Source organism: Diadema setosum, chromosome 13 (genome assembly GCF_964275005.1).
Source record: "Diadema setosum chromosome 13, eeDiaSeto1, whole genome shotgun sequence".
In the NCBI taxonomy this organism is placed as follows: domain Eukaryota; kingdom Metazoa; phylum Echinodermata; class Echinoidea; order Diadematoida; family Diadematidae; genus Diadema; species Diadema setosum.
In genome coordinates, this window is record NC_092697.1 from 18,112,667 (window position 1) to 18,132,797 (window position 20,131).

Below are 20,131 nucleotides of genomic sequence, written 5' to 3' on the forward strand. Positions count from 1 at the left end.
CAGTGTGATTACAAATGTAGGAGAGAGTATACAACAATAGAAATAGACTCAGTAGTAGTGATACGTTATAGTTAATACCGAAGTGATTGAAGTTTTAAAAAAGAATGCAATGAGCAAAACTTGCAAAGCATGGAGAGAATGACTGAAAAGATCATGCTTTTGAATGTGAAACAAGACTTCAACAAAAGTGGAATTATTACTGAAAAAAAGTGACCTTACAAGACTAAATGTGTCAAGACGACTGTAATATTAAGACGTATGAGTAGACAAAATATATGACAAAAGTAATGATCTTTGACTGTTTGCTGAAAGAGATATTGTCATCCATGACAATGAGAAACGAAAAGATGAGAAATCTATCATTCACAAATTGCTTTCCTAGTGAGAGGCTAATCCCAGCTGTAAGTGTATCTTAGCAATAGTGCTATTAAAGATATTAAGTGGCTGTTGATGTAGATACAAGATGAGATTGACCAAGTTTGTTTCAAAGTAGTTGCTAATGACAGTTTCATTAAAGCTCAGAAATGTGATCATTGCAGCATACAATCAATACTATGTAGAACAGAATGAAAATGAGATAGAACAGATATAGAATTGAAGTAAAACAAAAAACAGACAAATAGACATAGAACAGCAATATAACATAGCCTAGAAGATTATTGTGTTTACTATGGGAACCATAATTGGCAAACTGAACATTAAAGGAAAGGTACTACATATTAGTGCAGAAACTTGAATGCTAAGGAAAAGTTTTTTTGTTAGGGTGATAAGTGTCAAGAGCAGTGGCAAATCCAGGCAGAGGGGCACCAGGCTCCTGGTCTGCCTCTGATGAGAAGGAGAAAATCAAGGGAAAGCAGGTAATGAAAATGTTTAAATGACCCTGAACAAAGTAAGAGTTGAGTGTCTATGTAAGTTTCAAGTTTACATTCATATGTTGTAATTCTGATCAATAAATATTTCATATTAAAACATAGAGTGAGAACTATGACTCATGATGTTTTAGCACAAGATTTGACTCAGACATGTATGTGGTGTATACCACAAGTTTTGAATCATTTCACACAAATCATTTTAACTCGTGCTCAAACTCCTGTTTCCTCAAAAGTTTGTATTGATTGATTGTTATCATTTATCAGATTGATTGCTATCATTTATTAGCAAACAAGTGGCAAAATAACACATTAGTCATGGATTATATCCATATGATCAATATCCAATGGCTTTCCTTTTGCCTGTTGAAGGTTGATGTGGCCTGTGTCTGTGCCTGACATGTCCATCCTTTCATCCAAGTGTTTCAGAGGTAAGATTTTTTCTGTTCTTAAATTTTCTCCTTTTCATTACACTCAACCCAAGGCTCAAGTGAGCTATTGTGACCACTCTTCATCTGACATTTGTTGTGCGTTGTCCATCGTGTGTCATGCATAGACTTTTTACATTCCCATCTTCTTGAAAATTCCATGACTAATTTTTTTTTCCACTGAACTTGGCTGAAACCATGTTGTCATGCATGTACTTTTTACATTCCCATTCCCTTGAAAATTCCATGACTAATTTCCACTGAACTTGGCTGAAACCATGCTTTAAACCATAGAGAATTTATGTGGATTGCCAAGTGTTATATGGCCTAATATGTAACAAAATACTGTAAAACATGACGTATTTGCAGCACAAAATTTTCGCAAATTTGGGGCCAATGACCTTTTTTGTGGCATCAAATTTCCCTTAACTGCCAGTGGAGTGCCCTCACCCTTGTCTACGCTTCAGCTGAATACTTATCTTTGTCTGGCGGCATAGCTGCCATACTAAAGAAAAAGATGTCCAACTCAACTCTACTCTTTTCACCATCACAGGCTGCCTGAAATCAACCCCCATCCACCAGCTCCCTGTGGTAGTAGGCATTCCACTCCGTCACCATGGACGAGAAGCCGCTACAAGACAGGGAGCATTGAAGGCTGCTACAGAAGAATACCACCTTTTCCATAGCAAGACTCTTGAAAAGCAGGAAACCTTTTGTTAAGACTGCACAAGCCCTCTCAGAGAACAGGAACCTCAGTCGGAAGGCTTGGCTCAGCAGCAAATGGAAAGAACAACAGCCTGCAGGCAGACTCACTAACATGCTGCCACAGACATCCCATCCCCCTGGCTGCGACATCCCCACAAAAGGACTGGTGTCGCCTTAATTGTCTTTACGCTGGAGTCGTGCACTTCAAAGCATGCCTGCACCAGTGGAAACTTTCAGAGACAAACAGATGTGACTGCAGAGAAACACACACAGTATATCATTTGGTAAAGGACTGCACTATCCATTGCGTGCTGGGAGAATGGATTGCCCTCCGTAGTCTCGACCCTGCTGCCAGGTCCTGCTGACAGACCCAGTCTTCACCGCATAGGATTGAACTTCACAGATCAGACAGACCACAAACAAGAAGAACAACAAGAAGCTAATACTAAATGAGCAACTTCATAGTGTCTTGAAATTTCCTGCCTTTTCACTCTCTAGTATTTGTAAGAGCTGTCAACAGTATTCATCATAAATGAAAAAGCGAAAGTTGATAAACCTTTAATATGTATTGTAGAATTATTTATGCAATTTGAAATACCGGTACCTGAATGATCATTTATCACATTTTAATGTATCTTTGAACATATCATGTATAGTACTGCAGTTAGCAGAAAAATTTCAAAGAATTGTGGGAAAACAAATGTGGAATTCAGTCTACAGGTATAGACTACACTTCTGTGGAGACTTCTAAGACTTTTACACCCTCACATACACAAAATGTAAGAGGTGATACACTATATAGGAATCAGCTGTTGCAAATCATGCATCATGAACTCCTACAGTCTTGAAGTAATTTAGATGAAACTCAAGGTACGTGATGACATTGAGGTCTTACTGTGCAAGACATGTTCTTTGTGTTTGTTGAGGAAAGTGTTGTCATGTTAACTACAATTTTCTGAAAACTTTGTGAAGTGAACGTCTCTTACGGTAGGGCTATGTATTAGCAATTTATTTCATATCTGGTGTGGATAATGATGTATCGGTGTAGTTATGAAGCACACCCTATGTATTTGTGCTCAAGAAAGCATTACCATGGTGACTACATATTTTCTTGAAAATCTTGTGGAGTGAAATACTTTCACAATTTTGAAGCCATTGAAATAAAATTTGGTGGACTTTATGGCATTGAAGTATAGATGTATTCCAGATCTGATTTTTGTATTTGCCAGGTAAGCACTTGCCAGATGAACCACAATTTCATCAAACATTGTAGATTTGGTTTATGTTATGATCTAAGGTGTAGTTATCCAAGACACTTTTTTTTTGTTTTTATCCAACAAGGTGTAGCCAGGGTAACTACACATCCTCTATGTAGAGGACAATTTTGACACTATTGAATTCAAATTTTGTGTACGTTATTGCATTGAAGTATAGATATGAGACCTGGTATTGTGTCTAACAGATGAAGTGCTGCCATGATAAACTTGGTTTTGTCAAAACCTCATGAATTGTATTATCTCCACAGCATTCAAGCAGTTCATGTTAAATTTAGCACATGTATGTAGGATCTATAGGAATAAAGAAGACACCCTTGTTTTATTTTCAGGTAAAAGCATGGTAACACACATTTTTTTTTTTCCTATCAAACTAAAACATTTAAGTTATTAAGGTCAGATTGGGTGTGTATAAAAATCTGTAGGTGTTTTTTTTTTTTTTTTTTTCATAGGAGCCTGAGGTTTTGGAGCAGGGTATTTTTCACCTTCAGTGATAGTTCTAGTTAGATAAAGGGCCATGTCATATTTGACTGATAACAAACATTGCCATTATGTTTAAGATAGCTGCTATGTAATTATATTGAGAATTATTTGGTAGTGGAAATTAAATCAATTTAAGTGGTTGGAATATTTTCTTTTGTATAATGGCTTATACATTAGTAATTATAGTGCCCACACGATATCTGTTATTTGCCCTTGCTAAAGATGGCGACCATTTTGAAAGTGGCTGCAATCGCTTGTTTGAAATTTTGAAGTTTGAAATAAGCACAGTGCCTATCATTTTGGAGATGGCTGCCATTGCTAGTTGAATTTTTTTGCTGTTACAGGTCAAACCAATTTCGGAAGCGACAATATTTTTCTTTTGTATTATAAATCGTAGGTTATCCATTTTGCTGTCCACATATTGAGCTGACATATGATCTGTGACAAAAATGGTGACCATTTTTCAAGGTAGGCGCCATTGCTTATTTAAAGTTCTTTGATATTAAAGGCATAATTTACCATTTGCAGGTGAAACAAAAACCCAGCATTAGTGCTTTAAAATAGTTCTAACATGTGAGTTAGGGATAGAAACAACCACTGTAAAAATTTGAATCTGTATTATTGATGTTAAGTATTGTTAAATACACAAAATGTGAACAATAGTTGTAATGAAAATGTTTCCAGACTAAACCGTCTACAGTTATGGTTTATTAAGAAAAATGCTGATATCTCCTTATATTTTTGGCTTTATTGCAAAAATTTTAATTGGTAGGATGTTTTGTGATGCAACAGACCTACACATATGCATCAAATGTGATATCTTGAAATTTTTTTAAATCACTGCTTCCAAACGTAAACTTGACCTTTAAATATCAAATCAATTCTAAGATGAGAATGCTAACACTTTTTGAATAAGCCATTTTACTCTCCATTTGTAAGATGAAATGGTGAATAATTGAATTAAAAGTATTTTAGCAAAGCAAATTCCTTAGCTATGATATGCCAATCAATGGACATAATGAAGATTCTAGTTGATGTTCTAAACCTTGACACATGCAAGACATGATTTTATGGATAAGTTTGTGAATCAGAAGTGTCTTTAACAGACCATATCAAGCAAAACAATGTCCATCTCTTTAGCGATTTGTAGTTAGATAGAAGTCTATGAAAAGAGTGCTAGAGATTTTATCTCTGATGAATCACTGTTTGCTCTTTATGTGGCATATACAATGTATTGCATCCCAGACATTGACATCAACAAAGATCTCATCACCCCACAAGGTAGCAGCATTCTTTCCTCCAATTGCCAGGACATGTCAGGTGTGGCGCCATGCACACGAGATCAAGAAAAGGCTGAAACTGGTATTATTGTGCACCTATAAGATGCAATGAAATAGGGGTTTAGCAAAATGCCAATATACGAAGTAGATTCAAATGTTGTACCCTTGCAAGGCATCAGCCAATCACCTGAACATCTGTGAACAGTGGATAGCCTTTAAAGGTGGGAAGAGATTCAAGTTCATTGCTTATCATGAGATTGCAAAAGTTTTTAGTTCAGGCTGATGTGTTGTCTACCTGATGTTCCAACCTTTAACTGGCTGTGACATGGTGTCCTTAGGTTTATTTTTTTTCTTAGTGCTATGAAAAGTGGCCCAAGTAACATGATATGCAGAAGTACTGGTGGCCATATTCGAAAAGATGGTCATGATTGTCACAGTCAAATTTGAGATGTTTAGTAAACATTAACATTACTGATATTATGATTTAAAATACATGTACTACAGGAAAACATATACATCTCTAGAATTTATGTAAACTTTACATCAAACAACCTGCACATAAACAGGTGTGGCAATTTTTATTACAGGCGAAATTGGCCTAGCTCTCTAATACCTTAGAAATAAGCTAATATTTTCATGTAATGAATAAGCCATGTTCTCTTGTATAGATATTCTCAAATTATAAGATCACAGACACTTTAGCTAGATAATGTTTTCATGAATTGATGCTGATACTATAGGGAGTGCACTATTACCCTAGAGCATGGTGATGTTTGTGCATGCATGTTCTTAAATTTGTGGTTGTACTGTTCATTAAGAAAGGTCAAACCAGTAGAAAAATAGGTTACTGTGCAGCCCTGTCGGTATAATAATCATTATACATTGATGTTGTGTTTCTATATGATGATGTGCTTCATCATTGATGCAGGTATTGTTCTTTGCAGTGGAAAATATTAAATATAAATCTGCTACATGTGTTTTTGTAATGTGATACAAGGACTGGTGATGTAGATGTTACTGCCAACAGACATGCTGCAGAACAAAGAATTATGTCTCTAAAGGATAATGAGTGATGAACTGTTTGTGACATTAGTAGATGTGTAGAAATTAAAATGGTTTGTCTATATGGAGGATTTTAGTGAAGATTCTCATATTGCTAAATTACACATACTATCACATGTATTTACAGGCAAATATTTGCTAGGTTAACATGCAACATGCAATTACATTATCATGTGTATAGAATTTGTATTGTTTGGTTTTTGTTTTTGTTTTTTTGCCTGGGCATGACCTACCTTTTTGGATGTGGAAATTCTGAGAATCACACTAAGGGTATGCACAGTTCTTTGAAATATTTCAGGATCATAAAGGCATACATAAAACAGGATAATGCATGTTAATTTCCTGTTTTTATCATTGTGAGTTGAATAACAGGAAAGGGTTGGTTTGCTGTAAGAGTTGTACTTATCTGTAGTTAAATACATATATAATAGAGGTGCTTTGTATTCTGAGACCTGAATCAAGCAAAGAAAAGTTTGAATAGCCATAACAGATACATATGTATATCATGTTTTATATAAGATAAGGAGTTGTTATTAAGGTTACAATGTCTTGTAAAATGAATGAAGGATACCAAGAATATGGTGGATATTGACCACCCTCACCAAGCCTCAGAGACACTTAAGTCAGTTAATTTAATGTGGCCACAAGTGTGAGTTTGACACAATGACCAGACGGCAAACATCCTTTCCAGACAGTACACGTTAGCATCTCGACCCAAAGCTCGTCAATGGCAGTGCCCACTGCAGTTCATGATCGCGATGGAGGCCTGTGCTCCTTGGAAAGTGACGTGGCCAATTTATTTCACCAAGGCGACCTGGGACTCTACTCGGATTGTCGCGATGATTCATACCTTGTACACCTATTTGCAATTGCTGCACCTTCACTATTATGTCCCCTCAAGATTAAAACCTTTGTTTGAGCAGATGCAGGTGATGCTGTTATATTCTCAATAAGAATAGTATAATCAACTCACTGTTTGATCAATAATTCTGTTAATAGCACACCATAATTATCACCTGCGTGTGATACATAATGTACACAACAATAAAACGTGCATATTAATAATTAAATATAATATTCAGTTGTCAAAGACTGTTATTAGAAAATCAAGTGGAGTAATATATAGATCAGGAAGTTAGGATATGGCTGTATAGCATGATGAGAGTGTGTTTGGTGCGCAATCCAGTTTCATAACAATAATAACATCTCATCGCTATACATGTACAGGCATTTTGCTTTGTTTGGTCACACCAAATGAGAAGGAGTAAGAAGCAGTCTCTTATCATACATGAGGTTCTGTTTACAGTGAGAAGAATGCATTCTGACATTGATATGCTGCACACGACAGCTCTCACTTTACCAATGTTAACACTTGATCATGAGGTGAAGAACAATGGAAAAAACAACTAGTATAAATATTAAGGGTTTTATACTTGTGAGTAAAGCTGTTATGTTTATCAAGCAGTTTGTGTTTGTGCGTGTGTGTGTGTGTGTTCTTTGTACCATCCATAGCTAGACATGGTTCATGATTTTAATTAAGACCAAATTACAAAAGTGAACTTGCTTATAATGAAATATAATGGGGGAAAAAATCTCTGAATTAAGTTGTTACTAATCATGTTAAAGGGCTCACCTATTGAAAGTCCCCTAGACATGAATGTGAGAATTTATTATCACTCGGCCTGTTATTAACCAGATAAGAAAATATCTTTATTAGTATTACATTTTAGGAATGGAGAAGACAGGGTGAGAGAGAGAGAAATAGGGAAAAAGGGTGAGAGATAATAAAAGACATTTTTTTTCCTAATGATTGATGGTTTATAACCATGATTTTTTTAGTCTACTTATCTTACATTCCATTACAACACACATGATTAGAGGGGGAAGATTCCATGTAGGCCTACACAGTCAATAAGGCAATGGCATTTAACTGTATGAAGTGCTATCTCCTCACATATTTCCATTTCAGGCAGAAGAATTGTAACAATTCTAAAATGGAAAAGGCATACTATGGTAACATATTAGAGACGAATTGAAAATATTGTACCTGCAAACTTCATTTTCTTTCATAACAAAATGGCATCTAAGGAAAGAGCCATTATCTTATCAAATGATCCTTTTGACAAGATGTAAATTTGTGCAAAATATGGAGGCAATATGTTATGTATTAACCAAAATACAAGACGGAAGCCGTTCAAATGATCTTTCACCCTACTTTAGCAGCGAAGAATATGGGAAAGATAGGACAGGTATTCACCACGATACAGGATGAAACATTTATGACCTTTGAACCTACATTGCATACCCAAGATGTGGTCCGATCAAGTAAGTGTAATTTTATGAAATGTACGTGACATGAACTAAACATGTACAAAACATTGGGTGATAGGGGCTGTTTTCTTGAGTTATTGAAAAGAAAGTTGCAGAAAGAAATAAATATCTCAATACATCGAAGATAAGCTTTGATTTCAACCAAACTTTTTGACATGATTCCGACATTGTATAAAACAACGAAGGCACAAATACGATAGCCTAAGTCTCAGCTACAACATATTAAATCTGAGACAAATTCAACGAAGGATAAGTGAGCTAGTGCTCGATAAAGGAAACCATGTCAATTTTCACATGTAGAAATTTTCCCTCTCATAGAGATAACAAGTCATAACGAAGATAGAGAAAGAGGTACATATGACCTTTGACCACACTTTGCACTGACAAAATGGCATATGAGCAAAAAGTGGTTATTTTGTGAACTGATCCTTGTAACATGGTCTTTGCGTGTGCAAAATATGGGAAAAATAGGACATGTATTCACCAAGATACAGGATGAAACATTTATGACCTTTGACCCTAATTTACATACCCAAGATGGTGTCCGATCAAGTAGTTGTTATTTTATGAAATAATGTATGTGACATTAACTATAAATATATACTAAAAATAAAGGTGATAGGGTATGTTTTTCTTGAGTTATTGCAAAGGAAATTGCAGAAGGAAAGAAATATCTCAATACATCGGAGATAAGCTTATTTCAACCACGTTTTTTTTTTACATGATCCCGTCTTCGTATGAAAAACAAAGGGCACACTAGCGATAGCGCAAAGTCTCAGCTACAACATATTAATATCTGGGAGGAATTCACCGAAGGATAACTGAGCTAGTGCTCGATAAAGACAATCATGTCAATTTTCACATCTAAAAAAATTCCCTCCCATAGAGATAACACGTCATAACGAAGATAAAGAAAGAAGTGGCCGACCCCTACATATGACCTTTGACCCCGATTTGCACAGACAAGATGACATCTGAGCAAAAAGTGGTTATTTTGTGAACTGATCCTTGTAACATGGTCTTTGCGTGTGCAAAATATGGGAAAAATAGGACATGTATTCACCAAGATACAGGATGAAACATTTACGACCTTTGACCCTAATTTACATACCCAAGATGGTGTCCGATCAAGTAGTTGTTATTTTATGAAATAATGTACGTGGCATGAACTAAACATGTGCTAAGTATGGGGGTGATAGTCATTGTTGTTGTTGTTCTATTGCACAGAAAGTAGTAGAAAGAAAGAAAAATAAAAAAAAATATGTTATTTTATAGAAATTTGAAGAAGAAACATAAAAAAATCAGAGAAAGATAAAGTTAGGAAGGGAGATTAAGACTAACTAAAAAAAAAAAGAAGAAAAAAGTGTTTAAAAAAAATAACTATTGGCAGGGGCGAGCCTCGAACCAGGGACCTTAGGATTACGAGTCGGATGCGCTATGCAATCACCTATTTCATGCTCCATAGGCCCTGTGTATTAAGCAAAATGACGCTGCATCGAAGCCACGTGCCATTTTCAACCAAGTTTTTTGACGAGATGCCGACGTCGTATGAAAAAATGGAGGGCACACTTACTATAGCCCAAAGTCTCAGCTATAACATACTAAAATCTGGTAAAAATTCACCGAAGCATAAAAGAGCTAAAGCTCGAAAAAGATAGGCATGTCAATTTTCACTGCCAGGAAAACAGCTCTCCCATAGAGATAACACGTAAACTGGTCAAATCTTACAAGGATACTTTCAATCCATTTTTACGAGGCGATGACGTCATCCAATCAAAATGTTGTTTATAGATTAATGAAAGAAAATTTCATAAGCTACAACATACTGAAATCTGAATGAAAATTGCTCAAGGATAAGTGAGATACGCTCGAGTGAACTTGAAATTCGATGACGTCATTTTGAAAATTTACTTTTTTTATTTTATTAAGAAATTTGATATCTTTTAATCATTTTTCCAGCATCGCCAACCCATAAAATGACATGTATAACTCATCAGCTTTCAGAATATGTAAAGAAAATGAGGGGTCACCGTCCATCCTGGCGAGTAAAATCGCATTTAAAATTGGCAGTTTTTTGGCATAGTTGCACTGTATATCGCCATTGACGCGCGCGCGGAATTTCAACTTTGTCGGGCCCGTATGACGTCATATTGTGTCGGATTGACTTGAAACTTGGTAGAAATATTCCTTGACTTTTCAGACATCCGATAAGCGTAAAAAAACGGGAAATTTCTATTGCATATGAGCTGTACGTGCGTATATGTGCGCGCGCGTACGCGTCCGTCCAATTTTTTCAATTTTTCAAAAAATGCTCCAAATGGTCTGAAACGTATGCAAAAAAATTTTGAGCTCGATTTGAATATACAAATATTTCAACGCGCACGTACGCGCACGTCTTAAGAGAAAATATGAATTTTGAGAATATGAGTAGAATAGGCATAACTTGAAATATATGTGACGTAAATTTCATTGAAAAATTCCATTCCATTGATGAGATATGATTGAGAATGTGTTTTCATATAATGACGTCATAGTGACGTCACGGTCGACTGATCACAATGATTCTACTTGATCTGTCGTCTTTGGGACACGAGACATATATGGTATAAGTTTGACATTGATAGGAAGAGCACTTTCTGAGCTAATCGAAACACAACTTTTGTCCAGAAAGAAAGAAAGAAGAAGAAAGAATCCGTACAGATACAGAAGGTGATCCGAGAGGATACTCGGATCACCTAATAACAAAGGGTAGAAATGTGTAAAACCTTTGGCTCTTTCTCAAAGAATTCTGAATACAATGTAACATGTGTACATACATATCCTGTACATGTGATGTACAAGTAAGCATACCAGACGCAGTTCATTGGCATACTGAAAGTGCAAGATCACACTTGTAGGAATTTCCCACAGGTTCTTAAAGAGGGGAACTACTGGACACAGGGCAGTGCTAAACAAACAACACTTGTGGAAAGGGAATAAATGCACAACCTTTGACCTACATATTGAGCTACACTAATGCAGAAACTTGTCATACGGCAAATCATACAGCATCACTTTTTAGACTATTTTCTGATATGAGAGGACCGTGCAATCTACAGTCCAAGGTCAACAACAGAAGATACTGTGCATACAATGTATGTACCCTGTACACTATCAAGAAATTTCTAAAGCGCATATTTCCCAACAGTGCTAGGCATCTGGGTCTGTTATGAGACTACCACTGACAGTATGCCAGGGTTTTCACAATCCTCATGATGAATTACTAAGGCCTTTTCAGCTTCAAGGGACAAGCCTTTAAATGATCACGCTTTCACCCCACTACAATAAAGTACAGGTGGCTCTCGTAATGTGTGCGTATGCCGAGTATGGAGTTATATTCTCTCAAATCTATTGGTGTACAGCATTATACATTTTGTATGTTCTATTCCAATCTAATGCAAATTAAATTAGTTTGATCTTTTCCATTGCTGATAGGGTGGTGACATTTCCTTTACAGTGGAAAGAAACAAAAGCCAAGTACATTGTAATGACTTAAATGAAAAGCCTTCTTAAGGTTTGATAGTGTGACAGGTCAACATACAATGTATACTGGTATAAATCTTGCATTATTTCTGAACATAAACTGTCAAATTTTCAGTACCTGTACATCTCCTGCAACAGGAAACATTTTGATTACAGCTGATATAATAAAGCACCTTCATCATCTTTCATACAATGTAATTCTTAATCACAGCAATAATCCTTGTCAAAAAAGAAGCAATGAAACAGAATGAAATCCAGAGATAGCTTTTGAGCTCATGACCACACTTTCAATAGGCTATGTATCATACATTGGATTCATGTGACTTTCTATTGCATGCAATTACTTCTGGGACAGAAAACAGTTACGGACATTTTTGTCTTTGTACTGTATATCAAAACACTTTCATACTTCCTATTCAATGATAAACTTTAGGAGTTATAGAATGTTGACAGACAGTTGTACACAACTGCACATACAATCATACATTGAATACAGGGTGTGAATTTGCCATGCAAAATTATTCATATGACAGTTTCTCGCTCCGGTTGATGCGATCGTACAGTACAATTGTACATCATACCATACTTCTGATATGTTACATGAGTAGGCCTATATCGCTTTGTTTATTGTACAATGTTCATTGCAAGTTGTACAATGTGTTCGCCAAACAATCCTTATTAACTGGATCTCCTTCTACAAGATCTACAAAATAAGTCTGTCCTCTTATTTTTTAAAATCACATTATGTACAGTAGAAGCCATGTGAGTTGTCTCTTAGGGTGCGTTTATCAACTCTTTTTCTCGGCAGAAACAGGTTTTCCAAATTATGGCTTTCAGGGAATTTTTATGAGATGATAAATGCAAAGCTGTTTTGAAAGCCTTTTCGGAAAGCCTTTTCGAAAGCCGCAAATTTGTGCTTTCCGAAACAGGTTTCCTAAACAGGTTTCCAGAAACCTGTTTTTAGAAGCGGGATAAACGCAAAGCTGTTTTAAAACGGCTTTGTACTGCAGTTACGAACCATGCACGCCTTATATGACCTCTTCTCCTCGGGTTGAATTGCGCGATGCAGCTGTGCAGTGACAGGCCAGTTATCGTGTTCGTGAAGAGTTGATAAACGCAACTATTTTGGAAGCCGTTTCTAAAGGGCTTTGGAAACGGCTTTCGAAAGGGCTTTGGAAACGGCTTTTGAAAACCGTTTAAACAGGGGAAAGGTGATAAACGCAGCCTTAGTGACATACAGTTCAGTCACCAAATTCACTGAAGGCAGACATTTTTTTCCCCATTTTTTTTTTCCTTTGTCTCTAACCTGTTCTGGACCCAAACTCATTACACAAATTTACTGGTTTAGCTTTGTTTGCAAGATTATCATGGGACTGAAGGGGAAAAAAATGTATCACATTCAAAAAGTTCAAGCATGAAGGGGATGTATAATGAAGGACAAAGTTAAAGCACTGAAGAGGCCTAATGAAGGACACCTCTCAGGTAATACTTGGGGTTTGTTGGCTAATTATTATCAATATCCTCTGCTTCATCACACTGCATCCACTCCCTAAAGAGCAAAATCTGTCTGATCTCACAAGTCATAATGTACAGGAATGCCACATCTTAAAGATGAAGGCTGTGGAGACAGCTAACCCCTCCCTGGAGACACAACAGGAACAGACAGGTCTCCAATCGTGCTAGGGATTTGGGTAGACTCCTTCCCGTCAGTGCATTGCATGTGACTCTCCTATCAGAAATCAAATTTGCTTTGCCGATGAGTCAACACATCTATACTGCAGTGTGAAGCAAACTTCGTGCTTGGAGTTTGTTCAGCAAAAAATGGGGCTGGCTTTAAAGGCATAATTTACCTTTTGCAGAAAAAACAAAAAGCCAGCATTAGTGCTTCAAAATAGTTCTGAAATGTGAGTTCGGGATAGAAACAACAATGTAAAAATTTGAACCAGTATAATTGATGTTAAGTATCGTTAAATATACAAAATGTGAACAATAGTTACAATAAAAATGTTTCCAGACTAAACCATCTACAGTTATGGTTTAGTGAGAAAAATATTGATATCTCCCTATATTTTAGGCTTTATTGCAAACATTTTATATGGTTGGATGTTTTGTGATACAACTGACCAACACATACATGTATGCATCAAGTGATATCTTGAACATTTTTAAAATCACTGCTCCCAAAAGTAAACAGGACCTTTAACAGTAATGAGGAAGTTTCTAACTTTTTCTATCCTTTTATTGCCTAACTTCAGACATATTAGCACAACAAATTCTAGCAGGTAAAATCCCTACTCAAGTACTGCATCTACATTGTAAAGTTGATCAAATCATCACCACTAATAGTTTTACAAGATGTAAACATCAGGTACAAGGAACAAACATGTCACAGACATGTGTTGCACCAAAAAAAAAAAAAATGCAGTTATGTATCATTACACTACCACAGTCCTTGGTAACAAGGCTTAGTAGAGCTCTATGATATTGGATTGTGTACAGTATAGTGACCCCAAGACACAGCAGGTACACTGTCCCTACAGCTGTATGTTGCACCAAGGAGGTACACTGTACACATCTGTATACCTCCTTGGGTGCACACATCCTCTCTCTCCTCTCTGTTGTGAATCTTTGAGGAAGTCATAAAGTCACAAGAAAACAATGGCAAACAAATACCCGTAGACTTGACACGTTTTCACAATTGTGTGTCAAAGTCCTTTCTTTGTACCGGCACACATCAGACTGAAGACGCAGTCATCCGCAGAATGGGTACACTTTTAGATCGTCAGCGATAGCAGCGTTAAAATAGTTATTGTCCACGGGTTTTCAAAAGGTGATCAATACCGTAGTCATAAATTTTCCCTTTGACAGCAGTGGTTGTACTCAATAACAAATGTAGTACTAGTACCTAGCTTTTATAGCACCTTAAGATACCTACAAATTGTAGGTCACAAACTTATCATTTTCAAGGTAATGCCGAAATACTTCAATTGTTCTCTATTAGGCAAGTGCTGTGAAGGGTTTTCACAATGAAGAAATATGGTTTATACGCCTATATTCTTATTTTACTCACACTGTGATGGCAGAAACATTGCACAGGAGTAACATCCATCAGGGAGGAATACTGATAATTCTCTTACTGGTACTCCTTTTCTTTTTCTAGTTTTAACACTAGTTACATTCTTTTGGGAAGTCATTATTTGCAATATTGAATCACCTGAGTTTCAAAACAAAAGTTTAACTTGTTGAATGTGAAGACAACATAAAGTAGTTTATTAATTCAACACTTTCCACAACCTGATTTTTAAATTGTACATGACAGATGTGATTTTGTATTCTAAAACACTTACATCCTTTGTATAGTAAGCTTCATTAATTAAAGGGACTGTACAGATGTACAGTACTGGTTGAGGTGGGGATTCATGTTTTGAACATTCTTAAGTGAGATAATGAGAAACCCTCTTATGAAATATGAAAGAGCATGTAATTTTAAGAAGGATTCAACGTTTATTTGATGAAAATTGGTTTCCAAATGGCTGAGATATCCAAAAAAGTGATAATAATAAAAGGCGACAGGCCACAACTTTACATGTATTAGGATCTCTTTATTTCACCTTGATTTTGGATATCTCAGCCACTTCAAAACCGATTTTCATCAAATAAACCTTTGATACCCCTTAGAATTGCATGCTCTTTGACATCTCATAGAGTGGTTTCTGAATATCTCGCAAAACGTTACAAGCTAAATCCTCACCTCGACCAGAACTGTACACATCCCTTTAAGGTCTGCATACAGACTGTGTGCAATCACAATTTTCTGAAAGTTTTTAGCCACTTACCATGGGATAAAGATATAGGCAATCTATCGAGTTAACATACAGTACAACCATAAATCAATTCTAAATTATTATTGTACCCTAGATATTGTTTACTTTGGGCCCGTGTACAGGTACATGTATAAAGGAAGAACTCGGGCTTGTGACAACCTGGTTTTAAAACAAAAAAACAAAAACAAAAAATTATGAAATAAGACCTTCGGAATACGGCTCCTGAATGCACAATACAATGTAGGTCAAAATGATATTTTGACAGGATAACATTCAATGATAACACCCAAATTCTCTACCCTGAGCTGATTGGGCCAATACACCTCCAGCATATCAACAGCATACAATGTGTATCTAGCAATTTCATATCATTTTGACAGTACAAAGTAAATCCCAGTGTCAATTCACCCATTCAAGTTACCTTGGATTGGAATGTGGAGTGAGCACCATTGAATTTGCCGTGTCCCATCCAGCCATTGCTTAAAACTCCACTGAATACATCTGGAAGAACAAGTTTCAGATTCATGCATGAGAGAGAGATCAAAATCATACTACAGAAACACACTAAACTCCACTCTAAGATTCACTGTTGCCATGTTGGTATGTAATCTTAGGGTGCATTCGAGCGCTCTCCTAGAGCAAACTGTACCATACCGTACCCGCGCCAGAGGAGCGTTCAAACACTCCTAAGTGTACCGTATCGTACATGTACTGTACCAAGCCAAAAGTGGACCACTTCCCGATGTGCTCCAAAAGGGTACCAAAAGCATACCAAAAGTTTGCATGTGAAGAATGCGCGTATCATGCACATACGTTATAATGCAAAGTCGAAAGAGTTCATTCTCTTTGTTCTGGGCATGTGAGTAGGTTTCATCCTAGTTCAAGCGCACCAGGTGAATGACCCTCTTGCTACAAAATGCATGACCCCCTCTAAAAAAAAAAAAAATGTCTGAGGTATGCTTTCTCAACAGAGCGCTCGAACGCCCCAAATCTGGCAGTTATCACGTCAGTACTTTGACTGTGTTTTTGGACATCTCAGCTATTTCAAAACAGAATTTCATCAAATAAACTTTTGATTCTTCTTTTTTATACCCTTTATTTAATGTTTAAAGTAGGCCTAAACCACATAGAAAACTAGTAGACACATCTCAATGGTTTCTAATTACCTCGTAAAAGTTAAAACCTGAATTCCCATCTCAACCAAAACTACACAAGGGTCCCAGGTACACTGCACTGTTCAGTGGTGTAAGATTAAATAGCTACAGCAGCTAGCGTGGGGTCCATTATAATCATTTAAACCTCTATCGGCCCCCATGCCATGCCCATGGCAATCATACATTGCTTGGTCACGTCACTGTAATAACCGCTTCAAATGATAATTTTATATTTACATGGTAACATGATCATGATGATCATTAAAGTTTATGTTTACGAGATTGTTAGCACCAAAGACTTGCAAGGGGAGTCATGAAGACGTCTAACCGTTTTGCATTAACAGATTTACAGACAAACTTACGAAAAGGCAGACGAGTATTGCTTCGCTAGTATGAAACCTGTTGAATGTGATAATCCCTCTGCACATTCATTCTACTCGCGTATAATCCGGTTCGCTGCCCAAGCACAAGCACGGCATGCGGCACGGACCGTTCAGCGGAGAGCGAGCTCGATCAGCCGGGACGGAGTAGGCCGGTGGGGTAGCCTAGCTAGCTGTAAATCCTGTCGCAACCCGTGGTGTTGTTGTCTGACTTTCTGACTTATTCCACAACATACATTCCAAAGGTGTCAACGCAGGAATCCAAAATGACCCTCTTTATGTTGCTCTAAACAACGTCCCAATCGAAAATCAAGAGTTTGGATGATTGATGGCGAAGTTCCGGTCGTAGTTCGCGCCGGCCGCATACAGCCCCTTCAGCTGACGACAAACGGAGTGCGTCTTGCAGGTTTGCGTATATCAGCGTGGTGCGTGCGATCGCGAGCGGCCGCGGTTTTACCGGTTCGTTCGATTGCACACAACACTCACAGACGTTGTAGCTGCGTACAGTGGTGGTGGGTACCTGAATGTCTCTTAGCTGTGTATGTTATTTCGCCGTCTCGTAGACACCACAGAATTCTACTGTGTAAAGGTCTATGCAAAGAGTATAGAAGCTACATGGTAGACACACAGGGTAACACATGCATGCCATAAATTCGTTCGCTGGTTACACATGCAGACCAAAGGAGTTCCGTAGCTCTACTACGCATAGACGTTGGAATGCGAAGCGGGTAGTGCATGGGGAACAGCAAAAATATCAGTGCTGGGGATGGCGGAGGCGGCGGATTCGAAAACTGTACTGTATTACAAAAAAATGTAGAATCAAAGTGAGGAGGTGAACGCACTTCTCTGCCTTGTGTGGGGTGCGGTGGGAGGATCTAGGAGGGGATGGGGGAGAGGGGGAGAGGAGGGGAGGGGAGGGGAAGAGAGGGAGAAACGGTGGAGGAGAAGGGAAGGGAGGGGGAAAGGGTGGAGGAGAAGGGAAGGGAGGGGAAAACGGTGGAGAAGAAGGGGAGGGAGGGGGAAACGGTGGAGGAGAAGGGAAGGGAGGGGGAAAGGGTGGAGAAGAAGGGAAGGGATGGGGAAACGGTGGAGGAGAAGGGGAGGGAGGGGGAAACGGTGGAGGAAGGGAAGGGAGGGGAGGGTGGGGAAGGTAATGCCTATGGGAAGGGAAGGGACGGGAGGAATTGAGGGGAGGGGAGGAAAGGGAGGGGAGGGGACTTGAGAGGGGAAGGGAGGCAGGGGACTGGATCAGCTGGAGACGGAATGATCCGAAATGATAAATCATAAGTTGAATTTACAGTGTACATGTATTAGCATACCCAGCTAAGTGAACTTACTTTTGTTTTATACACCGGGTTACTCATAATCGTACTCGTTTTCATAGTGCAATCTGATTTATTCTAACACAACACAAACTTAAGTGCGTCACATAAAAACGAGTGATTTTTTTCTTATAACGTTCTTTTATTCTTCCTAAGCTTTAAGATGCTTTAGATGTGAAGTGAATGAACTTTTCAGTTACAGATTCCCTATGATGACATAGTACCCTCCTTTGCTTTGTTGTTCTTTGTTTATAAGAGCCAATGGCCTATACAGTTTTGTGATTCTTTTTATTCTTGCATTTTTCACACGTAATGCTGCTTGCGGCGACTTGACAGACGCTTGTTATACTGGCATCAGTGTGCATTATGAGCGTTATGATACTTCGTATCGTTATCGTCATTATCTTCATTGACTTACTATACAAGAAATAATGTAATGCTATCCTATTCTTGGTGATACTACAGTAGATGCTTACCAGTGCATCATTCTGTGTCAGTAGGCCTAGACATCATTTAAATGATGATTATGCACAGGGCCTATACACCTGACTTGTTTTATCCTATACAGCTCTCAGCATAACGACAGTAACCTTATTTTGTTATTTTTTTCCTATTTTTGTATTATTTTGACTTACATGACAGTGGCGGGTGTCAGGGGAGCGCACTGGGCCCCCCCCCCCTTTAAATTTTGTTAAAAACAAACTAAGAAATGAAAATTAAAAAAATGGAGGGGAGCGCGAGCGCCCCCTCCCCCGCCCTCAACATTGTAAAGGCCCCTCCTCCCTCCCCCCCCCCCCTTTACGGAATTTCTGGATCCGCCCCTGCATGCTACATAGCACGTGATGTCTGAAGTCGGAGAGGGCAGACAAATCAAATCATTATTGTTGTTGTTATTATTATTTTACTTTTTTAGGAAGATTATTCTGGGAAGGAAGAGGAGAAAGATCCTGATAGCATTAGCGCAGCGAGTACTCGTATGAGACGGAGAAGTATAGGGAGTAGGGGCCTATAGTATGGGGAAATTAAGACGGGTGCCGCGGGGCTGTCTGGATGGAGGAATCGAACAGGAGAAGCAGACGCACGGGAAATGGGGCAAAGGCTAGAGGGGAGATGGAGGTGAACGACACACCTTCTTGAGTCTTAGCAGAATGATGATACGTCCTTCTTGGGGGCTGATGAAAAAAATGACTTTCAAGATTGTTACCAGTGGCTTTAAACATCCAGCTTCCAAACCATCCATTCACCCCAGCAAAAAGTAGCAGGTCTCGATATTCTTACTTTGTGTCATATTTATAGTGGGAACAGAGGTGCACATTGACTCTTTAATATATCATCTTGTTGTCCAGATGCATAGCATATTTGCCTTTTGATATTTTCGATGCTAACATAATTTGCATCAATCCGAACACAATACAACAGTGCACTCATTCTGAGACGATCTGTGGTAAAGTTTCAGGTATTGCATTCCATGGACCTGTTCATAATTGATTTTCCTAT

At 37.9% G+C, this 20,131-nt stretch overlaps 1 protein-coding gene across 1 annotated transcript in view; it reads right to left on the reverse strand.

Moving 5' to 3' along the window:
• LOC140237183 (afadin- and alpha-actinin-binding protein A-like) overlaps window positions 1-17,573 on the reverse strand; it is an 87,834-nt gene extending 70,261 nt beyond the window's left edge. The window contains exons 1-2 of the mRNA XM_072317124.1: window positions 17,295-17,573; window positions 16,200-16,279 (exon numbers count right to left, since the gene is read on the reverse strand). Coding sequence (XP_072173225.1) covers window positions 16,200-16,255 — 56 coding nt within the window. The 5' untranslated portion in view covers window positions 16,256-16,279; window positions 17,295-17,573. The remainder of the gene's footprint in view (window positions 1-16,199; window positions 16,280-17,294) is intronic.
• Window positions 17,574-20,131: the final 2,558 nt, after the last annotated feature.